General features: G+C 41.0%; 1 protein-coding gene across 33 annotated transcripts in view; it reads right to left on the bottom strand.

The window, feature by feature from the left end:
• Nucleotides 1-19,290, bottom strand: part of RXFP1 (relaxin family peptide receptor 1) — a 127,935-nt gene extending 108,645 nt beyond the window's left edge. For 20 of the 33 annotated variants that reach the window (XM_086346958.1, XM_086346951.1, XM_086346960.1 and 17 more), the window contains exon 1: nt 18,862-19,220. In XM_086346958.1, the coding sequence (XP_086203084.1) occupies nt 18,862-18,910 (49 nt within the window). In that variant the 5' untranslated portion in view covers nt 18,911-19,220. Of the gene's footprint in view, nt 1-18,861 lie in introns of all 33 variants that reach the window. The other 13 variants (XM_086346945.1, XM_086346959.1, XM_086346941.1 and 10 more) reach the window with 11 other exon arrangements.
• Nucleotides 19,291-22,948: the final 3,658 nt, after the last annotated feature.

Genomic DNA, 22,948 nt, shown 5'->3' on the forward strand with positions numbered 1-22,948 from the left:
TGGCACCTGTGGGTACTTCGGTTTTTGTACTGACTGCCTGTCTTCCTATTTCTGTCCACCCTGCCATCTCAAATTAAGAGTGAAGCATATGATGTAAAGTGGCTGCTAATTCAGGTCACCAGGTTAAGCAGTGAGGAAAGATTCATTTTCTTTTCTCTGGTCATACTTGGAGATTGCTGTTGTCACCTGGGCTGACTCTGAGTGGCTGCCTGCTGAGCTGCCCACCTGCACCCAGCTCACTAGACCAGTGTATAGGTTGGAAGCCCAAAGACACAAAGATCAATGGAATAGTATACAGAGCCCAGAAATGAATCCACACTTATATAGTTAATTAGTCTACAACAAAGGAAACAAGACTATATAATAGGGAAAAGATAGCCTCTTCAATAAGTGGTTCTGGGGAAAGTAGAAGCTCCATGCCAAAGAATCAAACTGCAGAACTCTGCCACACCACACACAAAAATAAACTGAAAATGAATTATAGACTTAAAGGTAAGACATGAAACCATAAAACTTCTAGAAGAAACCATAAGCATTAAGTTCTTTGACATCGATCTTAATCATTTTTTTGGATGTGCTTCCTCAGGCGAGAGAAACAAAAGCAAAATAAACACATGGAACTATATTAAACTAAAAACTTTTGCACATTGAAGGAAACCATCAACAAAGCAAAAAGGCCAATTATGGAAAGGAAGAAGATATTTTTATATGAGATACCTGATAAGGGGTTATTCAAAATATACAAAGATCTCCTACAGCTCAATATCAAAAAAACAACCTGACTAAAATGGGTAAAGTACCTGAATAGACATTTTCCCAAAAAGATGACATACAGATGGCTGACAGACATAGGAAAAGGTGTCAAAAATCACTAATTAATAAGGAAATATAATTGAAAACCACAGATATTCACCTCACATCTGACAGAAGGGCAATCATTAAAAAGACAAACAATAGAAGTGTTGGTGAGGATGTGGAGAAAAGGGAACCCTCATGCACTGTTGGTGTGCCCTTCAACCTCTAACCCTAATGCCCTGACCCTAAGGAGAGCCCTAGCCCTAGCCCCTTGGAGAAGGCAATGGCACCCCACTCCAGTACTCTTGCCTGGAAAATCCCATGGGCGGAGGAGCCTGGTAGGCTACAGTCCATGAGGTTGCTACGAGTTGGACACAACTGATCGACTTCACTTTTACTTTCAGCACTGGAGAAGGAAATGGCAACCCACTCCAGTGTTCTTGCCTGGAGAATCCCAGGGACGAGGGAGCCTGGTGGGCTGCCGTCTATGGGGTCGCACAGAGCCGGACACGACTGAAGCAACTTAGCAGCAGCAGCAGCAGCAGCAGCAGCAGCAGCCCTAGCCCCTGGCCCTGGCCCCTTTCAGTCTTAGGCTCCTCCCCTTCCGGTCTAAGCCCCTCCTCTTCTGGCCTAAGACCCCGCCCTCCAAAAGAGGACGTCCCGTCCCCGTCCACATAAATTGGTGTAGCCACTTTGGAAAATAGTATGGCGATTCTTCAAAAAAATTAAAAATAGAACTACCGTATGATCCACTCTTGGGTATTTATCTGAAGAAAATGAAAACATTAATTACAAAAGTGCACTCCTATGTTCATTGGAAGCAACCTCAGTGCCCATAAATAGAAGAATGGATAAAGAAGATGTTGTACATACATATGCTGCTGCTGCTGCTGCTAAGTCGCTTCAGTCGTGTCCGACTCTGTGCGACCCCAGAGACGGCAGCCCACAAGGCTCCCCTGTCCCTGGGGTTCTCAAGGCAAGAACACTGGAGTGGGTTGCCATTTCCTTCAACAGTGCATGAAAGTGAAAAGTGAAAGTGAAGTCGCTCAGTCGTGTCCGACTCTTCGCGACCCCATGGACTGCAGCCTACCAGGCTCCTCCATCCATGGGATTTTCCAGGCAAGAGTACTGGAGTGGGGTGCCATTGCCTTCTCTGTACATACATATAATAGAATACAATTTAACCCTAAAGAAGCATGAAAGCTTGCATTTGTGACAACATGGATGAACCTTGAGGGTATTAAGCTGAGTGAAGTAAATTGGACGGGGAAAGACATGCAGTATGATTTCATTTATATGTGGAATCTAAAAAATAAACAAAGGAACAAACATAACAAAACAGAAACAGAGTTATAGATACAGAGAACAACCAGGTGGTAAGGAAGGAAAGAAATAGAAGAGAGAGATTAAGAGCCACAAACTTCCAGTTGTAAAATAAATGAGTCACCAGTATAAAATGCACAGTGTGGAGAATAAAGTTAACAGTTATGTGACATCTTTGTATAGTGACATAACCTAACGACTTATTGTGGTGATAATTTTGTAATATACAGGAATATCAAAACACTATGTTTTGTACCAGAAACTAACACTGTGTTTTAGGTCAGTTATGCTTCAAACACAATCAAATGAACAAATGCATAAAAAAAAAAAAGATCAGAATTGTGGTTATCAGAGGTGGAGAGTTGGGGGGGGGTGGGTATAGGAAGGGGGAATTGGATGAAGGCAGTGAAAAAGTGTACAAACCTCCAGTTATGAAAAATCCCCAAAGCCTCCTGGGTCTGATCCTAGTACAGTCAGCAGAAAATCTGACTATATTGGTCTTTGTTTCTCAAAGGACTTGAGCCCTTTACAGACACCTAGCAACTCTGAGGTCTACATTTTGTCTGTGGAACCATCATACTAAGGAGTCTTAGCTGTTTTGTTGTTGTTGTTGTTAGGGCAAGGAGGGAAAGGGAGGAAATAGAAAATTAAAGAAGAAAGGGATAAAGAGAGAAATATTTTTAGATTAGGACTAGCTTTTCAGTAAAGCTGGTAGTAGCATAATACTGTTTTTACCATAGCTGTAATTTGTTATCAAATGATAGAGAAAATCCTAAAGAGAGTTTGGATTTAGAATCTAGAATATACATGTGTATTAACTGAATGAATAAAAACTTATTTTCCTAGGTTAGCTAGATTTCTCTAAATGACAAGAGATTAAATTGACATGGGATTTACTTTTGGGGTGAAACAAGAAATAAAACTTTACACATTATGTATGCATGAAGTTATTTCAGTCTACCACTGTAAACCCCATTTAGTAAACCAATATTGTAACTCCAGAATGAATATAATTTTCTATGTTATTTTTAAAGAGTTAATAGGGTTTCCAGATGCACATTTAATTTATACCAGAAAGTAATTTATTCAATGAAAAGACATTACTTGGTCCAACTGAAGGTGAATCACTTGTCTTTTCATAAATGTATTGAAAACTATTTTTTTCAGTTTTATGTGACCTGTGGTTAAAGCATTTCTTATCATGTTAGAAGCCATTAGCATGGTTTTTATATAATGTATTTGCAAAAAAGAGCCTATTTTCATTCATGTATCTCTTTTAGTTCAGTACTTGAGTTAATAATTATTAATACCTTCAAGAATGATATAATGTATTCTGACTTCAAAGGTGTTCTGGGCAAGCTATTTCTCTAGTTATGACCATGGTTCTGCAATTTTTAGGGAGATTAAAAATGTGCTGAGGGTTGAAAGTATCTTGATGCATTTCCAATGATGCACTTTAAATATTCAGCACCATTTTACCCTATCCTTACTGTGCACTTTCTAAAGGAATGACCAAGAAATAAAGTCATGAATGTATACCTATAAGTGCCTCAAACTTACCATGGAGAGTGTTATTGATTAAAATGTAAATGTGTTAAAATAGAGTAAAATTATGCTCTTATAGATTAGGTTTTGGACCTATTAACACAATATTTAAAATTATATATATGCTTTTCCTCCACTGTTGGGAGGTTGCAGCTGCTGAGTAAAGTCTAAAGTTTATTGACTGGACTGATTCTTAGTAACAGCCTTGATTTGCAAAGTTACTTATTGATTGAAGAAGACAGATTGTACCTCTAGCCGGTCAGTACTTTCTCTTTGATTTAAATGACCCTGTATTTGGACACTTTGTCCACCTAGTTTCCATCATTGTATGCATCTTTGTTAATAATGTTTTCTGTTGTGTTTCTATCTATTGCTTGTTTGCAAATTGGACCCAGAAGTTAACAGATGGGTTAGTAACAAGAGAGCACAGGAGAAATTGAAAGTGTCATCAATACAGACTAGGTACTAAGACTTCTTTGGGAAGGAGAAGTAGAGATGGGAGTTGCATGTTTGTGGAGTGCAGTGTCAAACTGGCCAGTCCTGTTGCAGTCAGGGTACTAGACAAAACTGTTGTGTTGCATTCCACATGTATTTTGTATATTTCATAGGTATATTTATTCAGCACTAGTCAGGGAGAAAATATACTGAAAAGGTACTCAGGTTCTAGGAAAGCAGCTGACTTGACTTGGTCGTAGCCTCTTCCTCTCTAGTGATGAAGAGCAACAGCCACACTCCTTTAGGGCTTCCTTTCAGCTCCTCACACTCTAGATTATTTTGGGTAAGTTGCCAGAGTTAATTCTTAAGGAAAGATAACTATTTCATTGTGTTCAAAACCTCCTTCCAATTGCTGATGCCCTAAGTCCAAAGTCATTTTTTAGTGCAGCTCACTGAGACTCACTCTGTATCCAAGGATCTCCTCCAACTTCATCTCCCAGCCTGTCCTCCTGCCTTCCTCTTGAGCCCCCACCTTCTCCTAGTTTCCCAGGCCTGGCCCCACCCACTCTCCACCTGTTCCTGCCCTGCCTTGACCTCTTCCCCCAGAAGCAGCAAGTGGGAGATCTGGATTGAGTTCACCTTGCATGGTCAGTTTGCTCATCTGTCCTATAAAATGAGAGACAGTATACATAACGATGCACCATGATTTTGGTATTTGTATGGCAAGTGGAAAGAACTCAGATAAACATGAATTCACATACTGCCTTAAGCACTTAGGAGCCTGTGATCTTGGCAATTCCACAAGTCTCTCTGAGACTGAGTTCCTCCTCTGGGGAGGGGAGGATCCATCGCCCTTCATGGTTCATAGGAAGATTTAATTAGACAACACTTCCAAGTGTTTATCATTTAACCATAACTTCAGTACTGTAACTGACTCTAATTACAACTTCAGCAATATAAATAATTCATGTTAATCATCAGAATACGGCAACTTTGGCCTAGCACATTTCATGTCTCTAAGCACACTATGAATCATATTAAAAATTTGGAAGTTTCCTCAGAATGAATTTAAAAAGTAGATTCCTGGGGACTCATTAGACATGTGTGCTTGTGATGGTGCAGCTTCTAGGTAGGATGGGATCGTCACACCAGACTCCTCTTTGTTCCTCTTATTTATCACAAACTCTGCTGTTTAGACATTCTGTCAGAAGGAATTTGTGGAAGACAGTTAATAGACCAACACAATGATTTGGGATTTGTCACTATTTGAGTAACACTTCTCTGTTTTGGTGGTTTTATCTATAGTATTGTGATTCATGTTGGTTAGAGCCACAAGAAAAGAAAGCATTAAATAAAATGTAGGTAAAAGACATTGAAAACAAAAATAACAGAAAAGGTAAGTGAAATAAGAATAGCTGATCTGGGCCACAGAATGGAAGAGTGGGAGGAATAGTACCAGAAAGAGCGTAGAGTTTTGAGTCATGATATTTGAGTTAGAATCCGAATAGGGTGGGCACATTTTTGGGTGATTAAAAAAAACTACCAAGCTTCCCAAGTGACTCAGTGGTAAAGAATCTGCCTGCCAATGGAAGAGACATGGAAAATCTGGAGGAGGAAATGGCAACCCACTCCACTATTCTTGCCTAGAAAATCCCACGGACAGAGAAGCTTGGAGAGGTCCACAGGGTCGCAAAGAGTCGACATGCCCGAGCATGCATGCACGCATGTAAAAAAATCTAACAAATGAAGATACCCCTCTGGTAAAGTGAATAACATTATCTACTACCATCATGAAAATTTTGCAAATCCTGATTTTTCTTTAATTAAAAAATTTTTATAATTGAAGTATAGCTGATTTACAGTGTTGTGTCAATGTCTGCTGTGCAGCAAAGTGATTCAGTTATACACATGCATACATATATTCTTTTATCTTTCGAAGTTTCTTAAAAGTGGGAGTAAACATGTGACTTCCCTACATCCGCTTAACAGTGGTGGAAATACAGCTAAATATTTCATATTATATATTTTGAACATTCTCAAAAGAGTTCTTATTTTACTAATACATGTCATTGTAATTATTACTTCAAACTATTGATGTTTTGTGTTTATAATTCTCGCTTGTCAAATGCTCCATGTTTTTAGCATTTATCCAAATATGCTGTCTTGTTGGTTATTCCTTTTTTTCACCCTTCCCTGGCCATATGAGGCAGACAGACTGTGCTTGATTCTAGATGAGTGTCTTTAAATATGAGCCCATTCTGGGACTGTGCCATATATAAGGGCTTTATAAAAAATGACTTTATTAATATTATTATTTGGCCAGGCGCTATGTGGGATCTTCCTTGACCAGGGATGGAAGCTGTGCACCCTGCAGTGGGAGCATGGAGTCTTAACTACTTCCCAGGTGGCTCAGTGGTAAAGAATCCACCTGCCTGTGCAGGAGACATGGGTACGATCTCTTGGTTGGGAAGCTCCCCTGGTGGAGGAAATGTCTACCCAGTCCTGTATTTTTGCCTGAGAAATTCCAAGGACAAAGGAGCCTGGCAGGCTACAGCCCATGGGGTTGCAAAGTCAGAAGGGACTCAGTGACTGAATAACAACAACAACCAGGAAAGTCCATAATGGATTTATAAGGGTTACACTAACATCATTACCAGTCCATTCTGAAGGAGATCAGCGCTGGGTGTTCTTTGGAAGGAATGATGCTGAAGCTGAAACTCCAGTACTTTGGCACCTCATGTGAAGAGTTGAGTCATTAGAAAAGACTCTGATGCTGGGAGGGATTGGGGGCAGGAGGAGAAGGGGACGACAGAGGATGTGATGGCTGGATGGCATCACTGACTCGATGGACGTGAGTCTGGGTGAACTCCAGGAGTTGGTGATGGACAGGGAGGCCTGGCGTGCTGCGATTCATGGGGTTGCAAAGAGTCGGATGCGACTGAGCGACTGAACTGAACTGAACTGAACATCATCACCAACACATATCCACTGTATCCTGTCCCTCCTGCCTCTGCATCATGGCCAGCTAGGTGGTTTCACTGAGTTCTTTTATCTGAGGGCTTGGTCTCTGTCTGCAAACACTATTTAATTCAATACCACACGGCATCATTCTTTCTTTGACTCCTCCATAACTCCAGCCTTGTTAAATTCCATTTTTGATCAGTACCAGATTCATTCTCCATTTATCAATTCAGGCATTCACGATGACTATTCTACAGATAGATTGTTGACAGGATATAGTAATAATAACTTGTTTGGCCTTAACCTGTCTGTTATCATTTTAATTTAATAATTCTAGCTCATGTCTATGCATGTCTACAATATGTACATTATGTCTTAGATTCTGAACTCTTGGAGGGCAGGGAATACATCTATTAATATCTTTGTGTGGATAATGGACCATGAGATAATAAGAAATCTGCTGCATAAACTAGCTTAGGAATCTTGAAAAAAGATGCCCAGGAGCCAGCAGCATTACAAAATGATTTGTACAGGCATTTTTTTTTTTTTTAATTAAAATGAACTTGATGGACAAATGAGTTGCCATGTTATTCCAGGTCAACATTAGAGATGGATGCTCAGTTGCCCCCAAAAGTTATTGAAAAAACAAAAACTATCCTTCTTCCAGGAAGCATTAACTGTTGTGCTGTGAGCTTAGAAGTTCAGGGGCAAGGACTGCAATCAGAAAGGCAGAAGTAAAAATCTATATTTAGCCTAGCCAAACCAGCCACTTCTCCTGATGTTAACACAAAGAGGGGGTTAAGTGGAGGTTCAGAGAAACTTACAGCATGACCACTGATGTCTTCTTGTCTTAATTTGAAATGTGTGAGAAAGCAGAACATTTATAAACCACGAGGCAGTTTTGCAATTTCCAACAAATCATCCACAATGCAGGAAGTAAAAATGGCAAATCTTTTGGACCATCGAAAATGAGCCAAACATTTCCAGCCTGCTCTGGGAAAAACCTATTAAAATATCAAAAGGCTGGAGTAAGCAGCAGAGAGTGAGAGAAAAGGATAAAAAGGAAAGGCGAGGATCAGAGGCTTTGCAAGTGAACGCAATGGGAGTGTGATTGGTGTTCTCAGGGCTCCATGCGCCTGAGAATTTGATCAGTTATTTCATTAATCAGTACTTGCAGTATGTGTGCTGGATAAAGGCTTCCAAAAAAGCCTCTCTCAGCTTCTCTGACTTCTCCCAGTAGATCCAGGCCCATACATTTACAAATTTTGTTCACAGTTTGTCAATTCATGTCCATTTGTATATCTAGGTCTGTAACATTTCAATTTCAAATCTGTAAAGAAAGCTATCTCTGTTGAAATGACTACAACTACAGAAATTTGCAAGATCATAAGTTTCTTACACTGGGAGGATCAGGTATTGGAACCATCTTCCTAAATAATGCAGAATTAGCTTGGGTTTGATTCCTGGGTCAAGAAGACCCCCTGGAGAAGGGAACGGCAACCCACCCCAGTATTCTTGCCTGGAAAATTCCATGGATAGAGGAGCCTGACGGGCTACAGTCCACAGAGTCACAAAGAGTTGGACACGACTGAAAGACTAACACAACAACGAAAAGCCAAAAATCTCCATGAATCTGGGTAACGGTGGAATGAGGTTGGAAGGATAAGGTATAATGTGCATAGAGTGTGTTTAATAGGCAGTTGTCCTCTATGAAAGGACGAATTTGTGAGGAGAATCTTTGGGAGAAAAGGTGGGTAGAAATAAGGATTCCGGTTGCAAGGTTTGTGACCAAAATCTCTAGTGTAAATTTTGTCAGGAGGTGTGGTGAATCTGAGGAATAGAGACAAAAGTTCACATAAAAAAAGAGAGAAGGAGGAACCGGTTGGTTAGGACTGGGAATTAATATCTGGGCCACCCAGAGGCCAGAGTTGAGGTGCTGCTGAGATTCCACTGGGAGGGATGAGAAGGAGGAGGAAGTGAGCACGGAGAACTTGCAGGAAGTGGGAAAGTGCCTGAGGAGACTTGCTTAATTTTCACTTTATCTCTCGATGCCTGGAGCCAAAATATGAAGACAATCTCACCCTACATGATAAAGAGAATGTTGGACTGGTCTGGGAGTCAAGAGCTTACTACTTGTATGGGGTTTATTTGCTACTGAGCCATGAATTGTTGATATTAATACCTGCGGGGAGCAACACGCAACAGTGAAGGTGCATTGCAGGACTTCTGTAAGCATCCTTTCATGCTCCATGAAGTTGGAAAACACGACTCCATCTCGGGAGATGGTGTGTGAGCTGTGGGGGCGGGGGGAGGGGGCAGGAGGAAAGGAAGTTCAGGGGCCTGTGTCCTTAGGAACAGAGTCTCCACTGCGCCCCCTCCCTCTCCCCCTCCAGCATCAGCCTCAGAACAGATACAGAGACAGAAGACATGGTATTTTGGGGTAGGGAGAAGGAAGGGATTGTGAGAAGGATTAAACACATAAGCACTGGTGCCCAGGCTATTTGAGGATAATAGATTAAGTTCCCTGCAAACGAATCTTCAAGTTGTGAACTTTCAAAGATGCAAACATGTGTTCCATCAGTGTCAGGCATGAGTGACATTGCAGCTTGCCCTCCATCTCCTATTGCTGATGGTCCTTCAGTTCTACTATGCTGCTGCTGCTGCTGCTAAGTCACTTCAGTCGTGTCTGACTCTGTGCCACCTCACAGACGGCAGCCCACCAGGCTTCCCTGTCCCTGGGATTCTCCAGGCAAGAACACTGGAGTGGGTTGCCATTTCCTTCTCCAATGCATGAAAGTGAAAAGTGAAAGTGAAGTCGCTCAGTCGTGTCTGACTCTTCACGAGCCCATGGACTGCAGCCTACCAGGCTCCTCCATCCATGGGATTTTCCAGGCAAGAGTACTGGAGTGGGGTGCCATTGCCTTCTCCCAGTTCTACTATATCCCACCTCATCTCCCTCCTCCACTCAGTAACTCTTCTCGCCTTGTTCACTCGATGCCAGCTCCTGCGTGCTAGCTGTTGTACTATACTACTGTACACTTCAAGGTACTGTACTGTAAGATTAAAAATGTTTTCTTTATTTTTTGTGTTTGTCTTTTATGTATTATTCGTGTGAAAAGTATCATAAACCTTTTACAGTTCAGTACTATATAGCCAATTGTGTTAGTTGGGTATCTAGGCTAACTTTGTGGGACTTGAACAAATTGGACTTAACGAACAGGCTTTTGGAAAGGAACTTGTTCATATGTGGGGGACTTACTGTATGGAGACTAGGAAATGTCTGTCTTGAAGTGAGAAGCACTGAGGTTCTGATCGCATACCAACCTCTCCTGGGATGTGGATGGTTTCCTCCTGCACTCCTGCAGAGCCATCAGTCTCACGTGGCCTGCAGCACAGGCAGGAGGCCTCCTGTGCTTCATGAGGATGCCCCGGCGGCCACATTCACTCATCTGCATGGCATGTGATGAAAACGATGCATCTTATAGTTGTCTGGAGAATAGCATGGGAGTGAGGGATGTGGAGAGCGGACACATCTACGGGCTCTGAATTTCCTCTGACAATTTGAAAAGCCCTTTCCTTTAAAGTTGGACCTGACGACAAGCATGGACTTGGGAAGGCGTCCTTAGAACCTTCTCTCCTCTGTCCAGTCTCTCCTTGGTGAAGAGAATGGTTTAAAATGTTTATCTTCGAGGCAGGTGTGTGGAAGTGTGACACACGATAATGCAAGATCAATGTATTTGCAAATCTTAATTTTTGAGGCTAGGATTTTGGTGGGTAATAAATGTAATTTAATAACTGTGGTCTAGCTTCTTTCTATTTAAAGGTGATGCTTTACCCTGCTGATTTTTCTTGCCCATCCTGTCCTACATATGAAATTGGAGGCATACTTTTAAAAGCGAGTAAAAGATAAGAAAGCGGAAATAAAAGAGAGCACAGCTATCTAGGCTCGGTTTCTTCTTACATGAAAATGAGGGCATTGTACTATATGAGCTTTACATCTCCTTTGAACTCAAAAAGTCTAATTATGTGAAACAAATTAAAAAAGTACTTGAGAGATATGAGGAAACTGTTCAATCAAATTGCAATTCACTGGAGATTCAGACTGCTGGAGGCAGAAAAAGAGACTTCATGTAATGTTACTTTACATGAATGAGGTAAGAATCAGGAGAACAAACTGTCAGGAGAAAAATAGTACAACGAGATGTTTTTATCAATGAATTATCTCATGTAATTGTGTGGCCACCCAGGTCAAGCACACAATCAACTCTACCAAAAACAGAAAAATGATTTCAATCTCAACTGAAAAAAACAAGGAATAAATATGTATACATTGCTACTAAAAAATAAAGTCTCAGCTGCCTTTGACTTAGAGGGGTGGGAATCAGGGGTGGGAAGAAGCCTCCAAAGGAGGGAATATATGTATGTGTTGTGCTAAGTTGCTTTAGTCGTGTTTGACTCTTTGCGATTCCATGGACTGTAACCCACCAAGCTGTTCTGTCCATGAGGCTCTCCAGGCAAGAATACTGGAGTGGGTTTCCATGCCCTCCTCCTGGGGATCTTCCCGATCTAGGGATCAAATCCGTGTTTCATGTCTCATGCATTGACAGTCAGGTTTTTTATCACTAGTGCCAACTGGGAAGCCCAGATATACCTATGGCTGATTCACTTTGTTGTACAGCAGAAACTAATACATTGTAAAACAATTATACACTAATTTTAAAAAATAAAAGAAAATCTCAACTGCCTTCTAAAAAGGGTGAATCTTACGATTAGAGAATGCAACAGATTATCTGCTATCCCATTTTGAGGCTAATCACTTGGGCACCTTGACTAAAGGTGAACCTGGAATTTGAGATTGGAGATGGGTTAAGGAGAGATATCTGTGTGTTCTTCATCATAGAATGAGAACTTGAGCTCTTGGGCCAATGTAGGTGGTGGGCAGAGATGTGGAGAGAGGAGCTGGCATAGTGACCAGAGGCCAGGGCTCCACATGGCCTGGAACAGCCAGTGGAGAAGCCAAGGGTCCCCTTCCCCCAAAATAATCCTTACTTTTTTTGAGAGCACTGAATATTAAAAAAACAACAACATATTCGTTATTAGAGAAGAATTAAGAAATAAGGGGTGTGTGTGTGGGGGGGGTGCATGCTCAGTTGTGTCTGACTCTTTGCATGCATGCTCAGTCGCTTCAGTTGTGCCCGATTCCGTGCGGCCCCATGGACTGTAGCCCGCAAGCTCCTCTGTCTATGGGATTCTCCAGGCAAGAATACTGGAGTGGGTTGCCATGCCCTCCTCCAGGGGCTCTTCCCAACCCACGGATGGAACCCACATCTCCTTTCTCTCCTGCATTGCAGGTGGATTCTTTTCCCACTGAGCCACCTGTGAAGCCCAAAAAAACATTGACTTCTTTGGTTCTAGTTAATTCAGGTAATAATGAAACAATTATAAAATAAATTTATTTAGCAGAAAATCAAATCTCCAAATTATTATAAAATACAATGATTTTGTAGGAAAATGTCAATTTCTAACACAAATAACCAGAGATCCCAATTTATGCTGTTCTTTTAAAATTTCCATTCAACATTTATCTTGGCTGTGATAGAGAATAAAACCTAAATTTTAAATGCTCACAACTCACCCTCATTTTATTCCAAAGAAGGAAAGAGCTTTTGATTTCAGTGATGCCGCCTTGTTGATCTGATCAGTATGATGGCTAGAGGCGCAGATTTGAAGATGATGAGAGGGTGTTGGGCCACAGTAGGTAAAACAGGGAATAAGCTGCTGTGGTTGTGCAGACAACGAAGGCAGAAAACATCCAGCGGGTGGGAGAGGTGGGCTAAGATGAGAATTACGTCACTATGGATCGGTTCTCCCTGTGTATAAATCTCTGTGACATGCTCTATCAGCAAAAGTGCTTTCGAAGCAAAATCCTGGAATCAATACAGGTTGAGTGTAGTGTTCTATTCATTCAAGTTATTTCCACACCTTTCCTCATCCATAAATTCTTGGTGCTTAATTGGAAGTGTCTGCAAAGCAGATGGTACCGGCCAACAGGAGGAGATGCACAAATACAGAGCATGGATTTTTCAGACTCCTGGGATGGGGATAACCTTGCTTTAGTGGAAACTTTGTTTTTGTTTGGATTTACCAGTTCTGTGACTATGGGCTGGTCCATATTTCTCTATTACTTAATCAGTAAAATAGAGAAATAGCTAATGCATCTGAAGACCATGGGCTAGGCCTTCCCTGGAGGTGCAGTGGTTAAGACTCCACCTTGCAATGCAGGGGACATGGGTTCAAACTCTAGTGCAGGAAGATTCCACATGCCATGGAGCAACTAAGCCCACAAGCCACAACTACTGAACCTGAGTGTTGCAACTACTGAAACCTCCATGCCTAGAGCCCGTGCTCTGCTACCAGAGAAGCCACCACAATGAGAAGCCTGCACACCACAGCAAAGAGTAGCCCCTGTTCGCTGCAACTAGAGAAAGCTTGCACAGCAAAGAAGATCCAGCACAGCCAATAAATAAACAAATCAGTCTTAAAAGAAAACCCAGTGGGTTAGATCAGGGGATCTGTTCAGGTCTCTTTTGATTCTCAGATGTTGAGCTTTAACATGTTGAGCTTGAATCATGTTTTACTAGCATAGGATGTTCGAGGACACAAACTTGGATTGAAATCTCTTTTGCAACACTTACTAAGGAGTGATGCCAGGCTTGCAACTTAGTATTTCACATTTTCTGTTTCCTATTTGTAACGTGAGAAAATCTCTTAAGGTTGTTATAGGGATAAAGTCAGATCATGTTCATAAGCATTTAGCACCGTTTGTGGTCCATGGAAAGCTCTTAATAACTGGCAGTGTATATAACACCATGTATATAACCACCACATCCGTAACCACAATCATATACAACTTGACATTCAAATGGTATAAATGGGTACAGTTTGTTTGTTGGGAGATTTTTGATTACTGTTTCAATTTCCTTACAGTAAGTAAAGTCTATGGATGTGAGAGTTGGACTGTGAAGAAAGCTGAGCGCCAAAGAATTGATGCTTTTGAACTGTGGTGTTGGAGAAGACTCTTGAGAGTCCCTTGGACTGCAAGGAGATCCGACCAGTCCATCCTAAAGGAGATCAGTCCTGGGTGTTCATTGGAAGGACTGACGCTGAAGCTGAAACTCCAATACTTTGGCCACCTCATGAGAAGAGTTGACTCATTGGAAAAAACTCTGATGCTGGGAGGGATTGGGGGCAGGAGAAGGGGACGACAGAGGATGAGATGGCTGGATGGCATCATCGACTCAATGAACATGAGTTTGAGTAAACTCCGGGAGTTGGTAATGGACAGGGAGGCCTGACGTGCTGCAATTTGTGGAGTTGCAGAGAGTTGGACACGACTGAGCGACTGAACTGAACTGAACTGAATGCAGATCTTATTCACTGATGGATGAATGTATAAAGAAGATGGGATATAGGTCCATAATGGATACTGTTGTTGTTTAGATGCTAAGTGTGTCTAATTTTTTTGTGACCCCGTGTCTGTAGCTTGCCAGGCTTCTTTCTCCATGGGATTTCCCAGGCAAGAATACTGGAGAGGGTTGCCATTCCCTTCTCCAGGGGATCATCCAGACCCGGGGATCAAACCTGGATCTCCTGCATTGTCAGGTGGATTCTTTATTGTTGAGCCACCAGGGAAACCCCCATAGTGGACACTATTAATCCATAAAAAAACAATGCAATCCTGCCATGGGAGACAGCATGGATGGATTTGGAGGGCATTATGCTAATCCTATAGGAAATAAGCCCTTTAATTACGATTTTTTGCCCTGGAACAGAGCATTTACTATGTGCTACGCATTCCAGTACTCTTGCCTGGCAAATCCCATGGACAGAGGAGCCTGGTAGGCTGCAGTCCATGTGGTCGCTAGGAGTCGGACACGACTGAGTGACTTCACTTTCATTTTTCACTTTCATGCATTGGAGAAGGAAATGGCAACCCACTCCAGTGTTCTTGCCTGGAGAATCCTAGGGACGGGGGAACCTGGTGGGCTGCCGTCTCTGGGATTGCACAGAGTTGGACATGACTGAAGCTACTTAGCAGTACTTAGCAGCATGCTAAGTAAATAAGTCAGATGGAGAAAGTCAAATACCGTATGATTTCATTATATTGGGAATTGAAAAAAACAAAACAAACAAATGAAATAAGACAAAAACAAATTCATAGATACAGAGATTAGATTAATGGTTACCAGAAGGGAAGGGGGTGGCAGGGAGAGTGAAATGGAGTGAGTGAAGTGGCTCAATGGTAACGGATGGGTCAATCTAGACTTGTAGTTGTGGTAACTAGACTTGGAGTTGTGACCACTCTGTAGTGTATACAGATGTTGAATTATAATGCTATTCCACCTAAAAATTATATAATACAAATTCTTTTTTTTAAGGACAAAAATTAAGCCTAAATAGAACATACAACTCCAGCCATTTCAGTTTAACAAGTCCGCCCAATGTGTGGAATTAAGCTTGCGAAATGATTTAGCTCCCAGATGTAATCATTTGTTTCTTTTCATACAGATCATGGTGCTGCATTTGCACAGACTTGTTAATTTTATTTCTGTTTGAGACATAAAGATGTGATTCCAAATTCCTAATTAAGAACAATATGAAATTGTTAGCAACCTTAAAAAAAAGTAAGGTGAACAGTTAGAGATTTCTGTAGCCTGCATTTGGAAAGATTTTTCTCCATCTTTTGGAGGTAGATAAATATGCCAGTATTCCCTTTTCTTGTGTGCTAATGGTCTGTTTTTCGTGTACCAACTATTAGTTCAGAAAACCTCCTGGCCCCTTCTTTGTGGTTAGAAGAGACAGTTGCTAGGAGATATGCCAGTGCCAGGACCCACAGCAAAGATCAGGTCATCTTGTACGTATTCACTTGAAATCTAAAAGTGAGGACCTTCCCAGCTGGGTCAGTCCTTGGCAAAATACTAAAGTGGATCAAGTTCATATTTGGGGCCTTTTATTTCTTATTTCCTTATTTATTCTCTGCCTATCCAAAGTGTTAAGCAAAATGATTGCTTTTCGCTTGATGATATTGTTTAAGTAACAGTAAAGCACTGTGGATAAGGACTTTTTAGGATACAATTCTCCCAGAGGATCATTCTGTAACTTTTAATTTTAGACTCACAAAATGTTGCAGAATACTGCAAGAGGTCCCATAGATCCTTGACCTAGCTTTGCCTAATGGAATCATCTTATATAACCACAGTACATTATCAAAACTGAGAAATTAACATTATAAGATACAGCTAACTAGACCATAGACAGAGGAAACTTTTTAAGAATAAAAATTTCTCAAGGATAAAAGGAAATCTTTTCTGAATCTTCATGTCACCTTCCCACCCCACCTCCTACTGTGCACACCTAGGTTTTTGCCCTTGTCTCAGAACTTGGTGATCCTAGATACCCTTTTCTTCTCCACTCCAACCTTTTAGAGGAGGGATCATGTGGTAGCCATCCTTTAGTCTTATTGTTTATTAAAGTAACTGGCATTCAATAAACATTTTTGAGTAAAAGGGTGACTAACAATTGCTTAGGTCTATAAGGGGCTTTCAGTTTTCAAAGTCCCCTTATTATACACATTATCTCTACCGAGAACATTCATGGTCTAGGAGAAAGAGTGTAGACAATGAAAGCATTCAAACTTTGGGATTTATTAGGTTGAGCCTTCTGACAAGGTAATGAATGTCCTTGGTCTTGCCTTGCTCACGTGCTTAATTACATCTACCTGATCGAGTTGTTGTGAAGATCCAAGGAGGTAATGTATGCAATAAAGAATGAAACAGAGGGGCTGTGGGAGGTAGAGAGGGCACAAGACTTTATTGCCATTTCACTAAGGCTCAGAGGGTAAGTCCTTGTGGACAGTTATAAAGCTCATACAGGGTGCTTCTGTCAAGAACCTTAAGTCTTTCATGACAGCACACTATCTTTCCCAGGCAACAGGAGATAATGTTAGTAAACAAACCACCAGCAACAACCATGGGGTTAGTTAAGGAGATTTTAGATGTTGTCCTTATGTGGTTGACTTCTTTTGCTATATGCCCAGGAAATCCTCTCTTTGGTAGGGCTTGGTGATGGGATAAGCCAACAGGTGAGTCATGGGTGTGGGTTGCTGTGTTGGGGGCCCCTGTCAAATGCCCTCCAGCCTGCCCACTGTGTGGAGGGCATGTATCCAGGAGTCCTGCTTGCCCAATTCCACTTCTGGAGGGCATGGAGGGAGGAGGACTTGGCATTCTCAAGTATTCACAGTGCATTATCAACATTATTTTAAAAATCCAAAGATAAATTTAAAAAGTTGGAGGGTTTTGACAATTATTGTCTTCATCACTATTACCTCTTTTTTGCTCATGAAAATAATTTTCTATTGACAAAAGAACATAGAACTTTTCTTTTTTACTAAACATAGAACATTTTTACCACATGACTGGTAACACACTAGCCAAATTGCTTCTCAACTTGCCCTGAATTTCCTTGAATACCTCATACTAGAATGCCTATTTGGAAGTATTCCTTTGGCTTATTTAACCTGCTCATTTCATTGAAATGAGAGAGGAGATGGCAAAATATATTATGGATTTATGAGGCTGTTGCTTGCAAATATCCACAACACTTGGATTATACTAAAACCACCCAGTTTTTAGTGGTGGTGTGCAATTTGACTTTTCACTCTCTAGTTAAAAAATGGCAATGACAGCAGTAAGATCAGAGATGGAGAAAGCTAGGAACTATCATGTTTCTCCAGGATTTGGAATCATTTTCTTGGTTTCACACTGTCTTCCATCTTTGACCGTCAAAGTGAGGTGTACTAAGAGGTCAGGAAGACTGGAGATAAAGGAAAAAAATCACTTGCGTGCAGAGTATGCCATCAGGATTGGGAAAGTAACTGAAATACACTTTGGGGCATTCCTCAGTACAGTGTCTTAGGGTCAATAAATTTCTGCAAACTTTTAAGAGACAGAGCAATGTAAACATGCTTGTGAATCCAGAAGGTATGAAAGGGACCTAGAAAGTTTTCTTTCTCAATTTGCTTTGACTTTTCTCATCATGTATTACTCAAGAAGGAAAACATTTTATTTCTGTTTACCTAATATAGTTTAAATAAAGTTTAATGCAGAATAGCTCTTTCTTTTCATTAAAAAATAGATTTGTTTTGAAAACAATGTATACAGAGAGGAAGCAAAAAAACTGTCATGATAACAAAAGTAAACTGTCCATCTGGGCTCCTCGTGTGTCTGCGGTTTTCACTGCTTTCTACTTTGCCTTGTTTTTCTTCTCGGGAATAGTGAGAAACCTTGCTAAATAAAAAAGGAGTTTTCTGAAAGCATCTCTCTGTGAGGAGGCAAACCTATGATACAAATCACAAAAGGCTAAGGTAAAAAAGCATTGCAAACACTCAGGAACCAGGAGCAAACAACAGAACATCCCAGGAAGTGTCATTGGGCACATTCCTTGAACACAATCTCTTTAAGTACCGCTCCTCTTGAAATATATCATGACTTATGAAACAAATGTTAACGTCAACTATACCAATTGATTGTTATGAAGCATAGATTTACACGGAATGTCAGTATTTCAGCTTTTAATGTAAATACCAGAAATGTATTCCGAAGAATCCTTCTGAAGTGAGATGACAGTTTTACCAGAAAAAAGCATTTGTATCTAAAAAGCATACATGTCAGTAATCAACATTTGTCCTTTTGATTATTTCATAAAATCCTAAGGTAGACAAAATTAAATGCTGAGGATACTTACAATATTTTCCAAAAATCAAGATGTAGAGGAAGACAGGACGAGATGTCATTTCCTTCCCAGAGAAACTGATGAATGGAAGTGAATACAGTTTGGTCCTGGTTACTGAGTCGCTTCTGCTCACGGTGGTTGCATGCTATTTCTGTCTGCAATCTTAGCAGTTACACAGCAACCTCCCCACCCGCCTCTCCCTCTCTCTTCCCGGTCCTTCTTTTTTCTTTCTTCCTTTCCCTTTCACAGTCTCTCCTCCCCACCCACCTTCTGTAAAAGTCTTAATATTTTTCTTCACACACACACAGATGAAGTTTCAGAGAACACGCAGGCTCTTCTTGTTGACTTTAAATATCGAGCCTCCATCCCTGGCAACAGTCTATAAATGAGGATGTGTACGGACACTGACAAATGTCTGAACTGATCAAAGTTACACAGAGAGACAGAAATCGAGCTTGGAGATGCACCAGGAGCCAAAACTGTTTTTTCCCTGTGTGATTTGGGACTAGGAAAAGTACAGGACTATGCAGCACAAAATGCCTTTGGGGAAAGAACTATAAGGCAGGAGTTAAACTATAACTTAAGTAATCTTCTGTGAGCTGTCTGAGTTTAGGCATTTGAAGGATAGGATGTTGTTCACAGAATAATCTAAAGGGATGACACACAAATCTTACATTTTCTTGGACTCGTTAGTTTTACTATGGTGGAGACCATGCTGTGTCATTGGTGGTAGAGTAAAACCTTCCTGGGTTTGAGTCACAGTCAGCTTTTTGAGAGTTGTGGAGCCACTGATTCTTGGCTGAGCCTTGCCTCCCTGGAGGAAGACATCTTTCTAGCCAGGACTGATGATAAAGCTGAAACTCCAGAACTTTGGCCACCTCATGAGAAGAGTTGACTCATTGGAAAAGACTCTGATGCTGGGAGGGATTGGGGGCAGGAGGAGAAGGGGACGACAGAGGATGAGACGGCTGGATGACATCACCAACTTGATGGACATGAGTTTGAGTGAACTCTGGGAGTTGGTGATGGACAGGGAGGCCTGGCGTGCTGCAATTCATGGGGTTGCAAAGAGTTGGACATGACTGAGCAACTGAACTGAACTGAACTATATCATTGACTCTGACATAAGAAGTCTAATTCTAAATGGTGGCTAAATGATCATATTAACACCATTTTTTTTTCTAGTAGAGGTAATTAATACCATGAAAGGAGAAATGAGATATATGAATGCTCACAATTCCTTATTCATTTAGCAGACTTATTTAGTGAAATGTCATTCTTTTTGCAGCAACGTTTACTGTTAACTGGATTCGAGTGCTCATTTCATGATCAATAAGTGTTCCTTTAGTGTTTATTGTTTATAATAATACTTGATTTAAGTAGTTAATAATTTTAAAAATTACTTTGGAAATAGTGTTTCCTGGGAGGAGGCTGTGGGACATGTCAAGGGCAGACCCATCAGAAGCTTCTCAACAATAGTGCTGAGGAACTTGCTTTGGAAAGTGTCTGCATAAAGTGAGCTGTTAATACAGAGGTTTGCAAAGCAATCCTGATGTTATTTTGTCAGCTTTGAATGTTTTGCCTGAGCTTATGACACAGAAAGACACAATGGCCAGCAGCCAGGAAACACTCTTTCCTTAAAAAAAAAAAAAAATTATTTACTTGGATGCACTGGGTCATAGGTGTGGCATGTGGGATCTAGTTCCCTGACCAGAGGTTGAACCCAGGCCCCCAGCGTTGGAAGCTGGAAGTCTTAGCCATTGGACCACCAAGGAAGTCCCAATATTCTTTTTTTCCCTCAATATTCTTTAAGAATACATACAGGGAGTATATTTCGGGGCTTCCCAGGTGGCGCTAGCAGTAAAGAACCTACCTGCCAATGCAGGAGACATGAGAGACATGAGTTCAATACCTGGATCAGGAAGATCCCCTGGAGGAGGGCATGACAACCCCCTCCAGTATTTTTGCCTGGAGAGTCCCATGGACAGAGGAGCCTGGTGGGCTACCATCCATAGGGCTGCAAAAAGTCAGATACAACTGAAGCGACTTAGCATATTTTTAATCTCAAATTCACTACAAAACTTCAAAATAATTTCTCATTTCTCTAAGACTTTATAAATAGATTTTGCTAAAATAACTATTCAGAGGAACAATTTTAAACATTTGATTTTTCAGGAAATGAAAAATCTTTCTTATTTCTGGCAAAGACAGTAAATTTGGAATATTAGTTTTACATAAGCACATTGATGGAAAAAATGTGAGTGTATCAGAGTGCCCCTATCACACATTGCTGCAGGCACTATTTTTATTTAGGGTCAGAGGCTTCTTTACTGTGATGGGCTGTCTTTTACCTCGTAGTCTGTTAATCTGCATCCTTGGCCTCTACCCACTAGATGTCGATAGCACTCCCTGGATGTGACAATTAAAAATGTCCCCAGACATTGGCAAATGCCTCCTGGGGGCAATGTGCTTCTAGTTGAGAAGTGCATCGTAGCAAAAGATTTCCCTGAACCGTGTTCAAGTATTGATTTTAAACAGATAATTGAAAGAGAATTTTTCCTACCTAAATTTACTTATTTATCTTTTAAGATTATTTTTTATTTGGGCCATTTTTAAAGTGTTTATTGAATTTGTTACAACACTGTCTCTGTTTTATGTTTTGGTTTTTTGACCACGAGGGATGTGGGATTTTAGCTCCCCAACCAGGGATCAAACTTGCACCCCCTGCAGTGGATGATGAAGTCTTAACCACTGGATCACCAGGAAAGTCTCCCTGAATTTAAATCAAAGTATTTTCTCATTTTCTTGTTTGGCAATTTTTTTTTAAGATTTTATTTAAAAAATTTTTTTTCTTGGAGTATAGTTGATTTGCAGTATTGTGTTCGTGTTTTGCAGTACCTGAAAACTCAGTTTAGTTCAGTTCAGTCACTCAGTCATGTCCGACTCTTTGCAACCCCATGAATCACAGCACGCCAGGCCTCCCTGTCTGTCACCAACTCCCGGAGTTCACTCAAACTCAGGTCCATCGGGTCAGTGATGCCATCCAGCCATCACATCCTCTGTCGTCCCCTTCTCCTCCTGCCCCTAATCCCTCCCAGCATCAGAGTCTTTTCCAATGAGTCAACTCTTCTCATGAGGTGGCCAAAGTACTGGAGTTTCAGCTTCAGCATCATTCCCTCCAAAGAAATCCCAGGGCTGATCTCCTTCAGAATGGACTGGTTGGATCTCCTTGCAGTCCAAGAGACTCTCAAGAGTCTTCTCCAACACCGCAGTTCAAAGGCATCAATTCTTTGGGGCTCAGCTTTCTTCATAGTCCAACTCTCACGTCCATTCATGACCACTGGAAAAACCATAGCCTTGACGAGACAGACCTTTGTTGGCAAAGTAATGTCTCTGCTTTTGAATATGCTATCTAGGTTGGTCATAACTTTTCTTAGTTTTAAAAACAAACAGATGTTGGTGAGGGGAGGGATAAACCAGGAGCTTGGGATGAACACACATGACTATACATAAAATAGTTAGCCAACAAAGACCTATGGTACAGCACAACAAAATATACTGAATATTCTGTAGTAATCTTTATGTGAAATGAATCTGAAAAAGAATGGATATATGTATAACTGAATCACTTTGCTATGCCCCTGAAACTAACATAACATTGTATCAACTATAATATGAAATAAAAATTAAATTAAGAAAATAGAGGACATATCAGACAAAACAAACAAAAAACCCAAACGGGTGTTGTACATGCTTGACTTTCCCTTTCCCCCAGGTTGTTTGATGATCACCTGCACCACTGGCCCCACGGGATCTGTGACATCACTGCCTCTGCTTGGCTGGGTGCATCTGGGGTTTCTACCCCACATCTGTGCTGACACAGGCTTGTAGAGGTCAATACCTCTTCTTCAAACCTTATTGCGGCTCTCCGAATAGTAACAAAATTTTCAGTTTGAAGATTACTTCTCAGAACAACCTGGTGAGCCAAACCAGACGAGCATTATTAACCTGTCTGTATTTTGTAGATTCAAGTTTCTAACCTGGTGGTTTTCCCATCCCACTACTACTGAAATAATACACAACAATGTTCTTCAGCATC

Source organism: Bos grunniens, chromosome 17 (assembly GCF_055505025.1).
Source record: "Bos grunniens cultivar Pamir isolate PY7600 chromosome 17, Bosgru_T2T1.0, whole genome shotgun sequence".
Lineage (NCBI taxonomy): Eukaryota > Metazoa > Chordata > Mammalia > Artiodactyla > Bovidae > Bos > Bos grunniens.